At 38.4% G+C, this 14,592-nt stretch overlaps 1 protein-coding gene across 4 annotated transcripts in view; it reads left to right on the forward strand.

Moving 5' to 3' along the window:
* LOC133539866 (sodium bicarbonate cotransporter 3-like) overlaps positions 1-14,113 on the forward strand; it is a 95,890-nt gene extending 81,777 nt beyond the window's left edge. For 3 of the 4 annotated variants that reach the window (XM_061882130.1, XM_061882131.1, XM_061882133.1), the window contains 3 exons: positions 542-642; positions 1,952-1,997; positions 8,409-14,113. In XM_061882130.1, coding sequence (XP_061738114.1) covers positions 542-642; positions 1,952-1,997; positions 8,409-8,450 — 189 coding nt within the window. In that variant the 3' untranslated portion in view covers positions 8,451-14,113. The remainder of the gene's footprint in view (positions 1-541; positions 643-1,951; positions 1,998-8,408) is intronic. The other variant, XM_061882134.1, reaches the window with a different exon arrangement.
* Positions 14,114-14,592: the final 479 nt, after the last annotated feature.

Below are 14,592 nucleotides of genomic sequence, written 5' to 3' on the forward strand. Positions count from 1 at the left end.
AGACTACTTTCTGACTATGGCAATTTCTCTCGGACAAGCTGAACCTAATGCATACTGTAAAATAAGACTGAGAAGTGGACAAATACCAAATGTAATAACTACACAGGTAATATTTGCTGTAAAAAAAAGCCACAACATTGGTATTGCTCTAAACAATCTAATGTAAAAAGACAATTACAAATACTTTGAAAATGTGACTTGCTATAAAACAATTTTACTAGGTTTAAGTGTAAAATGTAACATTTAAGATCATGATTTCAGATATTTCATCTTTTACAGATTTCAAGCTTTTACAGTGTATATCTGCACAATCTTTTAATAATTATATAATTCTGCCTTTAGAAAGATAACAGGTCAGTTTTGTGCAGCCACCCTGTTGGAAGTGTTTTTATTATCAATATGTGATATGTTTGTATGTAATATGATGAAATAGCAGTGCTTTGTGGCAAATTAGTGAGATGTTTGTTTTTGTAGAGTACATATGATGCATCATAGTAAATGTATTGTTCAATTAATGCCTGTGTAAAACTATTTGTTTCAGGAAGAGGAGTCTCGACTACTTCGTAAAGAAGAGCTCGGATTACAGGTCAGCTTCGACAACTCAAACCTGCTCAACCTCCCAGAAAAGACGCTCTCAGGGAGGTGAGTGATCCCACTAAATAAAACCCTTCTTCAAAAGTAAATTATCATGCGTTTCTTTATAATAGTGCTCCTCCTTTACTGTAGAGCAGTGGTTCTCAAACGTTTTTCACCAAGTAGCACCTCAGAAAAACACTTTGCTCTCCAAGTACCACCACAACGACCAATATTAAAATATTGTAGTGTACCGTTTTTTTTGGATTATAAGTCGCCCCGCACGGGCCGAAAATGCATAATAATGAAGGAAAAAAACATATACCGGTATACATCGCACTGGAGTATAAGTCGCGTTTTTGGGGGAAATTTATTTGGTAAAATCTAACACCAAGAATAGACATTTGAAAGGCAATTTGAAATAAATAAAGCATAGTGAACAACAGGCTGAATAAGTGTACGTTATATGACTCATAAATAACCGACTGAGAACATGCTTGGTAAATTTAAGGAATATATTATGGTAAGAGTCATTCAAATAATTATAACATATAGAACATGCTATACGTTTACCAAACAATCCGTCACTCCTAATCGATAAATCCCATGAAATCTTCTTCCTCGATGTCACTTCTAAACACCTCTGCCAACTCCAAAGGTATGCGCCGCTTCCTCTTGTCGTTTTCTGCTACATATTTCACTGCGTCCAGCTTGTAATCTGCAGTACATGATTTCCTTTTCGGTCCAATTTTTGTTCAGCCCTTCTCAGCCTGGGTATTCATTAAAAACAAGGCAGAGGTTTTATTTAACAAGTGTATTTAATATTTTGTGCTACTGTGAAATAACACACAACGCACAAACATCAAAAATGATGCTCCATATACAGCAGGGGTCCCCAACCACTGGGTGGGCCGTGGCTCGATTGGTACCGGGCCGCAGAATAATTTTTTATTAATTTTAATTATTTTTTAACAACATTTTTTTTTTTTATTAATTAAAACAACATAAAAAACACAAGATACACTTAATATTAGTGCACCCACCCAAAAAAACCTCCCTTTTTCATGACAAAAACCTCCCTTTTTCATGACAAAGGGACAAATGATCAAGCGTTGACCGGTCCGTAGCTACAAAAAGTTTGGGGACCACTGATATACAGTGCATAGTTATAGACTTCTTTAGCGTACCACTTGATGGAGCTTGCGTAACACTAGTGGTACATGTACCACAATTTGAGAATCACTGCTGTAGAGTATTTCTAAAATATCTTATAGTAAACGTAAAAAGAGGGCTAAACCACCCCCCACACACACTCAGTACTTCCATGGCTGAAATGAGCAAAAAGAGGTCAGAACGTTTTTATGTCCATCTTGAACAGATACAGGGTGGGAGTAGTGACCCACAGCCTCCTTCAGGAAGAAGAGGTAGCAGGAGAACATTTGAGGCACTTAACTCTGTCTTAATGTTTTACGCTTACTCCACTCAACAGACCACGCATGGCCTAAACCAGGGGTGTCCAAAGTGTGGCCCGGGGGCCAATTACGGCCCACAGGTCATTTTTTAAAGACCCGACAACACATTCTAAAAATACGATAAAAAACAAAACAAACTAACGTGGAATAAAGGAGCAAACAGGTGAAATGTAACAATAAGTTGTTGCAATGTAAATTTAGTCTAATAACACAAAGCTGCCATGCAGGCTGTTTCTTTAATAACGTGGCGCAGTGGAAGAGTGGCCGTGCCTAAACTTAGGGTCCTGGTTCAATCCCCACCTAGTACCAACCTCGTCACGTCCGTTGTGTCCTGAGCCAGACACTTCACCCTTGCTCCTGATGGGTGCTGGTTAGCGCCTTGCATGGCAGCTCCCTCCATCAGTGTGTGAATGTGTGTGTGAATGGCTGAATGTGGAAGTAGTGTCAAAGCGCTTTGAGTACCTTGAAGGTAGACAAGCGCTATACAAGTACAACCCATTTATCATTTATTTATTTTAAATCAACATCATTATGAATTATTGACCTCTTCAAGGCTCCAATTATGTCACATTAAATATTCCACTTTAAGATATGTCTTTGGGGAAAATGTTGCATATTATTTGTTTGCCATATTAAAAACTGAGCGTTTTTTTTTAAAAGAAGGGCCTAAAACGAACAAACAAAAAATATGAACAGCAATCAAACTTATAATTTAAAGGATAGATCAGACGCTGATCTCGAGATTATGTTGCTAAAAGTTAACAGTAAAAAAAAATATAATTAGTTTTTTAACGCTTTAATGAGTGGAACCCTTTTGGATCCCCAATAATTTTAGTGGGATTTTTTTTTTTGTGTATGTCATTGCTCAGAAAAATGTCAATGGTGTTATGAGTTATTGACCTTCTTAAGGCTCCAAATATTTTACAATATCAAATATTCCACTTTAAGATTTAATTGGGGGAAAATATTGCACATTAGGTGATTTTTTTCCATAAAAAACCTGGGTTCTTCTTTGACAAAAAGGGCATACAACTTAAATGTTTAAAAAAAATTTGACAGATAGACCTAATGTTGATCGAGAGATTTAAACTTTGAATGATAATAATAATAGTAACTAATGATATATTTTTTTGAAATAAAAACCCTTTGGCTTTACCGGGATCAAGCCTAAATGGAGGCCTAAATGTAGACTTTTTATATACATTTATTGTATTGGTTTTTAAATTAAAAAAATATCAAAATGGCCCTAAACTTTGAATGATAATAATAATAGTAACTAATGATATATTTTTTTGAAATAAAAACCCTTTGGCTTTACCGGGATCAAGCCTAAATGGAGGCCTAAATGTAGACTTTTTATATACATTTATTGTATTGGTTTTTAAATTAAAAAAATATCAAAATGGCCCCCGCTTGCTTTGATTTTTCAGTGCGTGGCCCTCAGTGGAAAAAGTTTGGACACCCCTGGCCTAAACTGTCACAAGCGCAGACTTTAAAAGTGCTCTTAATGTGTAAACGTGACTAACCGTGTGCGCATATGCAACTCATGTTACGTCCACATGGTTATACAGAAACTACATGGATGTTGACTTGCTGTGAGTGTGTCTGTGCATGTTTGTGTGATTACAATTTTGATTTGATATGTATGCACCCGTCTGTCTTGTCTAATTGTTTGCATTTTGGCATGGAGTTGTGAGTTTGACCCCCTGGTTTATAAATATTTCTGATAAAATGGCCAAAAATGCGCTGTCAGAGATCAGTGAAGTTGAGCACCAGCAATGCTTTGTTCCAACAATACTTAGCGATATCAAGATACACAATGTTGTTTCTATGGGGTATGCACTTTTGCAGCCTATAATGAATTCATCTAGTTTATTCAGGCTATTTAGAGTTGTTTTTATGTTAAACTTGCAAAAAACAATGCACAAATCAATTGCATGTTGAAGCTTCCTTGCTTGTATTTAAAGTATATAGAGAATAGTAATAATAATAATTATTAAACGGGTATTACAGTTAATTTTAAGTCCATACACACATTGACAGAATGGTCAATGTAAACTCAATCGTGTTGTTCATTAAGCTACACTAGACAAGATACAGTTTCAGCACAGTTTAAAAAAAATGTTTAACTTATCATTAATAATAATAATAATAATAATAATAATGGATTAGATTTATGTCGCGCTTTTCTATTGTTAGATACTCAAAGCGCTCACAGAGAAGTGGGAACCCATCATTCATTCACACCTGGTGGTGGTAAGCTACATTTGTAGCCACAGCTGCCCTGGGGTAGACTGACGGAAGCGAGGCTGCCAGTTTGCGCCTCCGACCACCACCAATCATTCATTCATCATTCATTCACCAGTGTGAGCGGCACCGGGGGCAAAGGGTGAAGTGTCCTGCCCAAGGACACAACGGCAGTGATTTGGATGTCAATAGGTGGGAAGCGAACCTGCAACCCTCAGGTTTCTGGCACGGCCGCTGTACCCACTACGCCATGCCACCCTCATTGACTATCTTAATTAATATACTGTGTATAATTAGCAGCCTCAGCAGAGAAACCCAGACATCCCGCTCCCCGGCTACTTTGTCTAGTTTAGAGGTCACCAATGTAACCATGTTTCCCTCCAGGACCACATGAGTGGCAAACGATCCTGTTCTAAAAATAGCACACTGAGCAGTGAGTTACGTTTGAAAAAACTGTTGTGTTGTTACTCCTTTGAATCACATTTGCGTTGACGTAAAGTTGAAAATGACGTAAAAAGTGTTAAGTACGGTATTTTCCGGACTATAAGCTGATCCAGTATATAAGCCGCACCCACTAAATGTTCAAAGGAAAAAAATATGTTTTCATAGGCTAACCGCACCAAACTACCGTATTTTTCGGAGTATAAGTCGCACCTGCCGAAAATGCATAATAAAGAAGGAAAACAACATATATAAGTCGCACTGGAGTATAAGTCGCATTTTTGGGGGGAAATTTATTTGATAAAACCCAACACCAAGAATAGACATTTGAAAAGCAATTTAAAGTAAATACAGATTCGTGAACAACAGATTGAAAGACATTCAAAAGACTTTGAAATAAGATTTAAATTTGATTCTACAAATGTTCTATATTCGCCAGAATAATTCTTTTGAATTTAATCATAAGTTTGAAGAAATATTTCACAAATATTCTTCGTCAAAAAAACAGAAGCTAAAATGAAGAATTTAATTAAAATGTATTTATTATTCTTCACAATAAAAACAAATACTTGAACATTGATTTACATTTTCAGGAAAGAAGAGGAAGGAATTTAAAAGGTAAAAAGGTATATGTGTTTAAAAATCCTAAAATCATTTTTCAGGTTATATTTTTTCTTTAAAATTGTCTTTCTGAAAGTTATAAGAAGCAAAGTAAATAAATAAATGAATTTATTTAAACAAGTGAAGACCAAGTCTTTAAAATATTTTCTTGGATTTTCAAATTCTATTTGAGTTTTGTCTCTCTTAGAATTAAAAACGTTGAGCAAAGCGAGACCAGCTTGCTAGTAAATAAATAAAATTGAAAAAATTGAGGCAGCTCACTGGTAAGTGCTGCTCTTTGAGCTATTTTTAGAACAGGCCAGCGGGCTACTCATTTGGTCCTTATGGGCGACCTGGTGCCCGCGGTTACCGCGTTGGTGACCCCTGATTTACATACCTTAATTATTTCCAAACTGTGCCTGTAACACGGCGGTAAAACAGCTGATCAAAGCAGCCCTTGCTCAGACTATTAATTTTAGCTGCCAGATGGCAGAGTGTTAAATATCTTAAAATGTGTTTTGTTGCAATTCCAACTTTGACCACAGCATCAGCTGACACTTCCAGCATTTTCAGCAGACTGCATTGCAAAATCAATAACTCCCCCACCTTCCTCTCACATGAGATCCACCCAGGAATAGAGCCATATGAATCCGTTCCCTACTATAGTAATCTATCAATAATAATAAAATAGGATTGGATATACTTACGGTAATTTATCCCAGGATAGGAATTTATGTGGGTGCAGTGCAGATTCAATGAAGTCCACAAGAAAGAAGGTATAAACCCATGAAAACAAAAAGGAAACATTAAAGGCCTACTGAAATGAGATTTTCTTATTTAAATGGGGATAGCAGGTCCATTCTATGTGTCATACTTGATCATTGCCATATTTTTGCTGAAAGGATTTAGTAGAAAACATTGACGATAAAGTTCGCAACTTTTGGTCGCTAATAGAAAAGCCCTGCCTTTACAGGAAGTATGTGCGCATGACGTCACGAGTTGCAGGGCTCCACACATATTCCCATTGTTTATAATGGGAGCCACCAGCAGTAAGAGCAATTCGGACAGAGAAAACAACAATTTCCCCATTAATTTGAGCGTGGATGAAAGATTTGTGAATTAGGATAATGATGGTGAAGGACTAGAAAAAAAAAAATAGTAACGGCTCCGAGCGTTTCAGATGTAATTAGACACATTTACTAGGATAATTCTGGAAGATCCCTTATCTGCTTATTGTTTTAATAGTGTTTCAGTGAGATTGTAAAGACATACCTAGAGGTCGGATGGCTGCGGTGAACACGACGTGTCTCAGAGAGAAGCCGAGGAGCCAAGCTCACAGCTGCCTTTTTTTGACTTGACAGCTGTTGCAGGACGACGAATAATCCACTGATGTCTCCGGTAATATATATATCACATATATCCCCATCCAAAAACATGCTGGTTGACGCAGAGAAACATGTTCGCTCAACCGCTCTGTGTTAAAGCTTCACAACAAACAAAGAAACACCGGCTGTGTCTCGGTGCTAAAGACAGCTGCAATCCACCGCTTTCCACCAACAGCATTGTTCTTTATAGTCTCCATTATTAAATGAACAAATTGCAAAAGATTCAGCAACACAAATGTCTAAAATACTGTGTAATTATGCGATTAAAGCAGACCACTTTTAGCCGCTAGTCGTGCAGCGCTAATATTTCCTTACAGTCAGTGGCGTACGCGTCATCATTCCGCGACGTTTTCAACAAGAAAGTCGCGGGAAATTTAAAATTGCAATTTAGTAAACTAAAAAGGCCGTATTGGCATGTGTTGCAATGTTAATATTTCATCATTGATGTATAAACTATCAGACTGCGTGGTCGGTAGTAGTGGGTTTCAGTAGGCCTTTAATGAAAGAAAAAAAGGACATGGAAGATAACAAGAACACAGAGCCGTTGCATCCAGCTGCCACTTCAGCGGCGCTCTTTCTATACTAATTAAAAATATAAACCCAATTAATAGTACATATTACTAATACAATATATAAAGGCAGCAAACTTGTTATTTCAGAAGTCAGAATGATTGCCCTTTGGTGTTGCTTGATACCCATTGTTTGGTCAAAATGTTTGGTTTCCAAATCATCTAAAACAGGGGCGCTCACACTTTTTCTGGAGGCGAACTACTTTTCAATTGACCAAGTCGAGGAGATCTACTTCATTATTATTTATAATTTATATTTATTTATCTATGAAAGAGACATTTTTGTTAAGTTAATGGTGTTTAATGATAATACAAGCATGTTTAACACACACAGATTCCTTTCTTTCATGAAGACAAGAATATAAGTTGGTGTATTTGATTCTGATGAATTGCATTGATTGGAATTAGACAGTGGTGCTGATAACGTCCGCATTTTCAAATGGAGGAAAAAAAAAGTCCTCCTTTCTGTCCAATACCACATGAAAGTGGTTGGATTTGGCATCTCATTTGTCCAACTTGCATACTCGTTTTTAAACACTTTGTTATGAGAGTAGCATATGTGTGTGGCCGTTTAATGTCTGGCAGCAGGTGAGTGACGTCAGTGAGAGTGCGGGTGGGCAAGCAAGTGAGAAAGAGGTCGCTGAGGGCGGGGGAGAAATACATTGGCATCAAACTCCGTAGCTTGCTAGCTTGTGCGCGCTAGCTTTCTGAGACTCTTATTTTGTTAGCACAGGCAGGATGAAACAGGTCTTTTATGGTGAAGACAGGAACTGTGCAGTCGGTCTTTAGAGTTTTGACAGTAGGTACGGAGTCTCTAGAAATAAAATGTGTTTCTCTGCGTCCGCCCTGTTAGTGATTTTTTTCTTAAATATGAGCTTGCAGCAGCCAGCGTCATCTCACAATATCCTCGGGTGCCGAGAATGTCAAACAACTGACGAAAGTGAAGTCTTGATATGATTGATGATTGCTCATTTTTATGTGTATTTTTTAATGCCTGGCTTGAGATCGACTGACACACCCTCCGAGATCGACCAGTCGATCGCGATCGACGTAATGCCCACCCCTGATCTAAAAGCTTCAGCTCTCTGCTGAAGCCGTCTGTTTTGCACCCATGTTAACAGCCTGGAGAAGGCGGCTTGCGTTCGAGTGGACATCAGCCCTGACACGCCAGGAGAGACTTCCACCGTGGAGACCTTCTTGTGATGGCGTCTCCTCCCGCACAACTGAGGGGACGCCAAACGTACTGTACACACAGCGAAACCTGCCAGTGTATCTTCAGCACAGCAGGTGAGCTCCACCAGGCTGGCCGGTTGCCATGGCGAACTGTACTGATGTACCGTAGATCCACATGTATCGACTTTTTGTTTTTTACCATTTACATCTCTGGTGCCAAAGGAATGGGCCTCAGTGCCGGCGTCATTGTTAATTTTATGAAACTAGTCTCTCTACTGTAAAAACGTCTCCAACACAAAAGTGAGCAGCACCAGCGCCAGTCACTTCAGGAAATATCCATGCCATCTAATATTGTGGAAATAACCTGTCGCTGTACAAAACAAAACAGAGGTACTTTGCAACATATGTAACTAAAAAAGATACATTGTAGTGTTCTCTCTTTGTGCAGAACAGTGCTGCTTAAAAAAGAATTACTTTTAAAAAAAAATCAGAATCTTTTTATCTATAAATATATATACTGTACGTTAAAAATGAATGCATGTATGTTTTTTTTTTTCTACTGTTTCATTGATAACGATGTAAAAAGATGACGACGGAGGCCATATGAAGTCTGTACTGTCCAGTAAGCACTTTGCCAGCATATTTTACCTAACTTTACCTAAACAATTCAGAAATGTTTAATAAGCATTTCGCTTTCTCTCGAAAGACAGCAATACTGGCCCGTATGTCTTTAGGGGTGCACGATAGATACTGAATTATGACCTCAGAACCGATTAAAAATAAGAAAAAATAGCTGTGATAACCGGTAAAAATAGAAAAAAAAGACATGATTTTACAAGATTATAGATGTGCTATAGGTGGGTTAGGGTGAGCAAATTAAGCGCTCCTTTTCTCCTACTAAACGTTCCCTCAGGTCACTGTAAACAAACATGCCGTCGTTCGTACTTTGTGTGCTATTTTGCAAACATTCCGCGTGGAGGGAAACAACATAACCCTTCAACGCATTAAACTTTATCAGCCACCGGAAGGTGTGCACACTGCAATGTTAAAAATAATATAAGTTATTGAGAAAGGTTACAGCTTGTCTGTATTGGTAAAAATATTGTGCATCCCTAATTAATGTATCACAATAGTTTTAAGCAATGCTTTTAATTATAAACGTTAATGAAAATAATTAACAGAATAATGCTAACGTTAGCTTGTTTTTGCTTTGCTGTGATGCTTTCTTGGCCAAGTACAGTGGAACCTTAAATGTTGAACATTAGCAGTTTCCTGATTCTAGTTAGTTATTTAGAGATGAAAAATGTTTTTCCATAGAAATGAATTGACATTTATCATGTTTTTGCTTGTTTAATTTACCGTTAAAGGCCTACTGAAACCCACTACTACCGACCACGCAGTCTGATAGTTTATATATCAATGATGAAATATTAACATTGCAACACATGCCAATACGGCCTTTTTAGTTTACTAAATTGCAATTTTAAATTTCCCGTGAGTTTCTTGTTGAAAATGTCGCGGACTGATGACGCGTACGCGTGACGTCACGGACTGTCAGGAAATATTAGCGCTGCACGACTAGCGGCTAAAAGTCGTCTGCTTCAACCGCATAATTACACAGTATTTTGGACATCTGTGTTGCTGAATCTTTTGCAATTTTTTCATTTAATAATGGAGACTATAAAGAACAATGCTGTTGGTAGAAAGCGGTGGATTGCAGCTGTCTTTAGCACCGAGACACAGCCGGTATTTCTTTTTGTTGTGAAGCAGAGCGGTCAAGCGAACATGTTTTCTCCACGTCAATCAGCATGTTTTTGGATGAGGAAATTGTAATATATATCTTACCGGAGACATCAGTGGATTATTCGTCGTCCTGCAGCAGCTGTCAAAAAAGGCAGCTGTGAACTTGGGTCCTCGGCTTTTCTCTGAGACACTGTGTGTTCACCGCAGCCATCTGTCCTCGAGGTATGTCTTTAAAATCTCATTAAAACAATAAGCAGATAAGGGATCTTCCAGAATTATCCTAGTAAATGTATCTAATTACATCTGAAACGCTCACACTGCCGCCGCCCGGAGCCGCCGCTTTTTTTTTTGTTTTTTTCTAGTCCTTCACTATCAATATCCTAATTCACTAATATTTCATCCTCGCTCAAATTAATAGGGAAATTGTCGCTTTCTCGGTCCGAATTTCTCTTACTGCTGGTGGCTCCCATTATAAACAATGTAAATATGTGAGGAGCCTTGCAACTCGTGACGTCATGCGCACATACTTCCGGTAAAGGCAGGGCTTTTCTAGTAGCGACCAAAAGTTGCAAACTTTATCGTGGATGTTCTCTACTAAATCTTTTCAGCAAAAGTATGGCAATATCGCGAAATGACCAAGTATGACATAGAATGGACCTGCTATTCCCGTTTAAATAAGACAATCTCATTTCAGTAGGCCTTTAAGCAAATGTTTTAACCTTTTCCTATAAAATGACACAGGGTTTATTGTATGATATAGTTTATTTGTGTTTATATTTGAAATGGAGTGGGAAGAAGAAGCGTTACCACTTAACATATTTGTGTATATTTACGTCAAGCAAATATCCTAATGGTATCCACAGGTCTGCACTCATGATCTTGGTATCAAAGTAAAGGGGATACTTTAATGCTTACTGCACATGTGAGAATGTAGCCATCAATGCGACGTTTGTAAATGTAAGTGTATATGGTTTGTTCAGTCAGTTATAGCGGTAGAGGAATTATCTCGTACCGTTGGAAGTGTTGGCTTTCAAGCTGGGCCGAGTTTCTATTATTAGGGTTTTGTATTACAAAGTTATTTATGACAAATGCTAATCTTGTTGTCATTTGGGCTTTGAATTGTCTTGTTTTCCTAAAATCAGTTGTTTAGCTTTTAGCTGACGTTTTTCTCTTTACGTGGACAGCTACAGTATTGTGATAGTAAGCAATTACCATGCAACAGCACCTCTGGCCCTCTGTTTTTATTAGGTAGTTTTGACACTCATAAATGTCATAGGAGTATGAAATTAAGTTAATCAGCATATCTTGATACATTAAAACAATGAGGCTTCTTTTTTTTTTTCAAGACATTAACCTCTATGTAATTAAATGGGAACTGCACTTTTTTGGTATTTTGCCCATCATCCACAATCCTTATGAGACAAGAACACGCATCTTTCCCTTTTCTGTGCGTTCTAAGTAGTGAAAATCGGCTTTTACGTAATTAGGGTTCATACAATATATTCCGCCTATAAAGCAGTCTAATAAAGCATCCGCAAACCGGCAACAATGCTCCATTTTTATGCCGTTACCTGCATAATAATCAAGCTATTGATACATTATTTTATTGGGGGGGACTTTACCTGTAAACACCATTTTTAGGTCCATAGCTATGAAAGAAGTGCCAATGTTGTCAGCATTAGAGGGGCCTTGAACAGCCTTTATTGAGGCTGGTCTTTGATTTGTGGAGGGAAACCACACCAATCTAAAGAAGAAGCCCAACAAAACGAGGCTGTTGAAGTCGTATGCGATCTTTTGAGGTTCCACAGTACTATTAGCCGTCTTTGTGGCAACTGCTGCTGCACTTTTAAATCACACACAATCACAAACACATTCTTGTACTTCTTACCTTCTTGAGACCTCCGAAAAATGCCTACCTCTTTAGGACCAGCCTTTCTAGATATATAAAGATTTGTATTTACAACATTAATAATATATACTCACTATCCGATTATAAAAAGGTAAGCTTTGTTATTTTTATTTTTAAGTTTGTAATCTGTTTTTAATATTCATTATCCATCCATCCATCCATTTTTCTACCGCTTGCCCCTTTTGGGGTTGCTGGAGCCTATCTCAGCTGCATTCAGGCGGAAGAGAGGTGGCGACTTGTCCAGGGTGTACACCGCCTTCCGCCCAAATGCAGCTGAGATAGGCTCCAGCGACCCCGAACGGGACACGCGGTAGGAAATGGATGCATGGTCGCCAAATTTTCATTATTTACTTCAAGTTATTACAGTATGTCTCTTTATCAGTGGTTCTTGACCTAGGTTCGATCGAACCCTAGGGGTTCGGTGAGTCGGCCTCAGGGGTTCGGCAGAGGTGAAGACACACCCCACTCATCGTGGAAATAAAAACTTCTCCCTATCGGCGTATTATGTACACCTCCCAAACAATGTTTCCTCTAACGGCATAGCTCGGTTGGTAGAGTGGCCGTGTCAGCAACTTGAGGGTTGGAGGTTCGATTCCTGCTTGTGCCATCCTAGTTACTGCCGTTGTGTCCTTGGGCAAGACACTTTACCCACCTGCTCCAAGTGCCACCCACACTGGTTTAAATGTAACTTAGATATTGGGTTTCACTATGTAAAGCGCTTTGAGTCACTTGAGAAAAGCGCTATATAAATATAATTCACTTCACTTCACTTCACTAACGGTCCATCTGATTTGCAGGTGTGTAGTTAGTTGTGAGTTCATGCACTGAGTTGTTTTTGTTCTTTGAACAAGGTGATGTTCATTGTGTGCACCATTAAAAAAAAACACATAACATTGTCTTGAATTTGAAAAAAAGAAAGATATTTATCACTAAAGATGGGTTCGGTGAATGCTTATATGAAACTGGTGGGGTTCGGTACCTCCAGCAAGGTTAATAACCACTGCTCTATATACATTTTTTTTGTTTGTTTTATTAATTTTTCCCTAAGGGGGCGCATTTCAGTTTCTTACACACACTTGTTCTTACATATTTCGGCCAGAGGGGGAGCGCTTCAAATTTCCACACACACTTGTTATTTCATATGTTGACCAGAGGGGGGGCGATTTTAAAACCGACAGTCAATATGAAAAAAAATCTCTCTTTTTTTGAGACTACCCTAATTTTGATAAATGTCACCAGTAGGGGGTGCAAATGAGACATTCTCTATTAGCTGCAATGGTTTTCCGTATTGGGACCGTGATTTATGTCCTAACTTGGTCATCGGTCCTCATAAGGACGGTACTTTTCTTTGGTGATGTCTCAAGAAGGGCAGAAATACAAGAACACACACACACACACCAGCCAACATGTTAGTGGGTAATAATGATAGAGACCCCACTTAGTTGCACCTATTTTTCTACTGTCTGTGTTACTGTACCGTGTGTGGTAGATGTAGAAAAAAATATATATATTTTAGTGACGCTCAACATTTTATGCAAAAGCAATATTTCTGACATTAATAATATGATACAAAGCTGTTCTAGTTTTCGCTAAGTGCCGTCTTGTTTTTAGCAATAAGTGTTCCATGCGTATGGATTCATGACACGATGTGTAATATGCAGGCGAAGGTTAGTGTATAGCTGTCGCGTGACTTTGTGCCTTGTCAAAGCTTTTTATGTGCAAATGTGTTGTACTCTTCATCCAGTGCTCACACCGGCATACAGTATATGGATATATAGTACATAAATATACAGTATATAAATGCCAAAGACATCCGTTAACAGTGGACCAGTGCATTCATTAGTCTTGGTAAAGTAAATATTATCTGGCTTCAAACTGGAAGTGAACATCCACCAATCAGGTCATGTGACTGTTGAATGTCAACATAGTGTACACGTCTGCGGTTCAAGACCGATGTTAGCGCAAATATAAAGGTAATAACAAATAAAGAAATACACCATGTTTTTGTCTTTGTGATCCGTTTTCTGCCAGAACAAACTCTATTAAAGAACCATATGGATAAACTGATGTTGTTGGGCTGGTACTCTTCACTCGTGAGCGTACTCCGGTAAGGGAATAAGGACACCATTTTTACGTTTCAACTTCTTCATGTAACTTTTTAGCAGCAAGCACCTAAGTACACTCTCAAATACACACAGTTCTACACACCGACTCAAGGACCCCGAGAAGTAAACATAGCTGCCCGGTAAACCATCTGACTTAAAACAGACTCAACTTAAAGGTGCATGACGATATTAAGTGGAGGAGTTCAAATACCTAGGAGTCTTGTTCACGAGTGAGGGAAGAGTGGATCGTGAGATCGACAGGCGGATCGGTGCGGCGTCTTCAGTAATGCGGACGTTGTACCGATCCGTTGTTGTGAAGAAGGAGCTGAGCCGGAAGGCAAAGCTCTCAATTTACCGGTCGATCTACGTTCCCAT

This window comes from Nerophis ophidion, linkage group LG21, assembly GCF_033978795.1.
Source record: "Nerophis ophidion isolate RoL-2023_Sa linkage group LG21, RoL_Noph_v1.0, whole genome shotgun sequence".
NCBI classification, from domain to species: domain Eukaryota; kingdom Metazoa; phylum Chordata; class Actinopteri; order Syngnathiformes; family Syngnathidae; genus Nerophis; species Nerophis ophidion.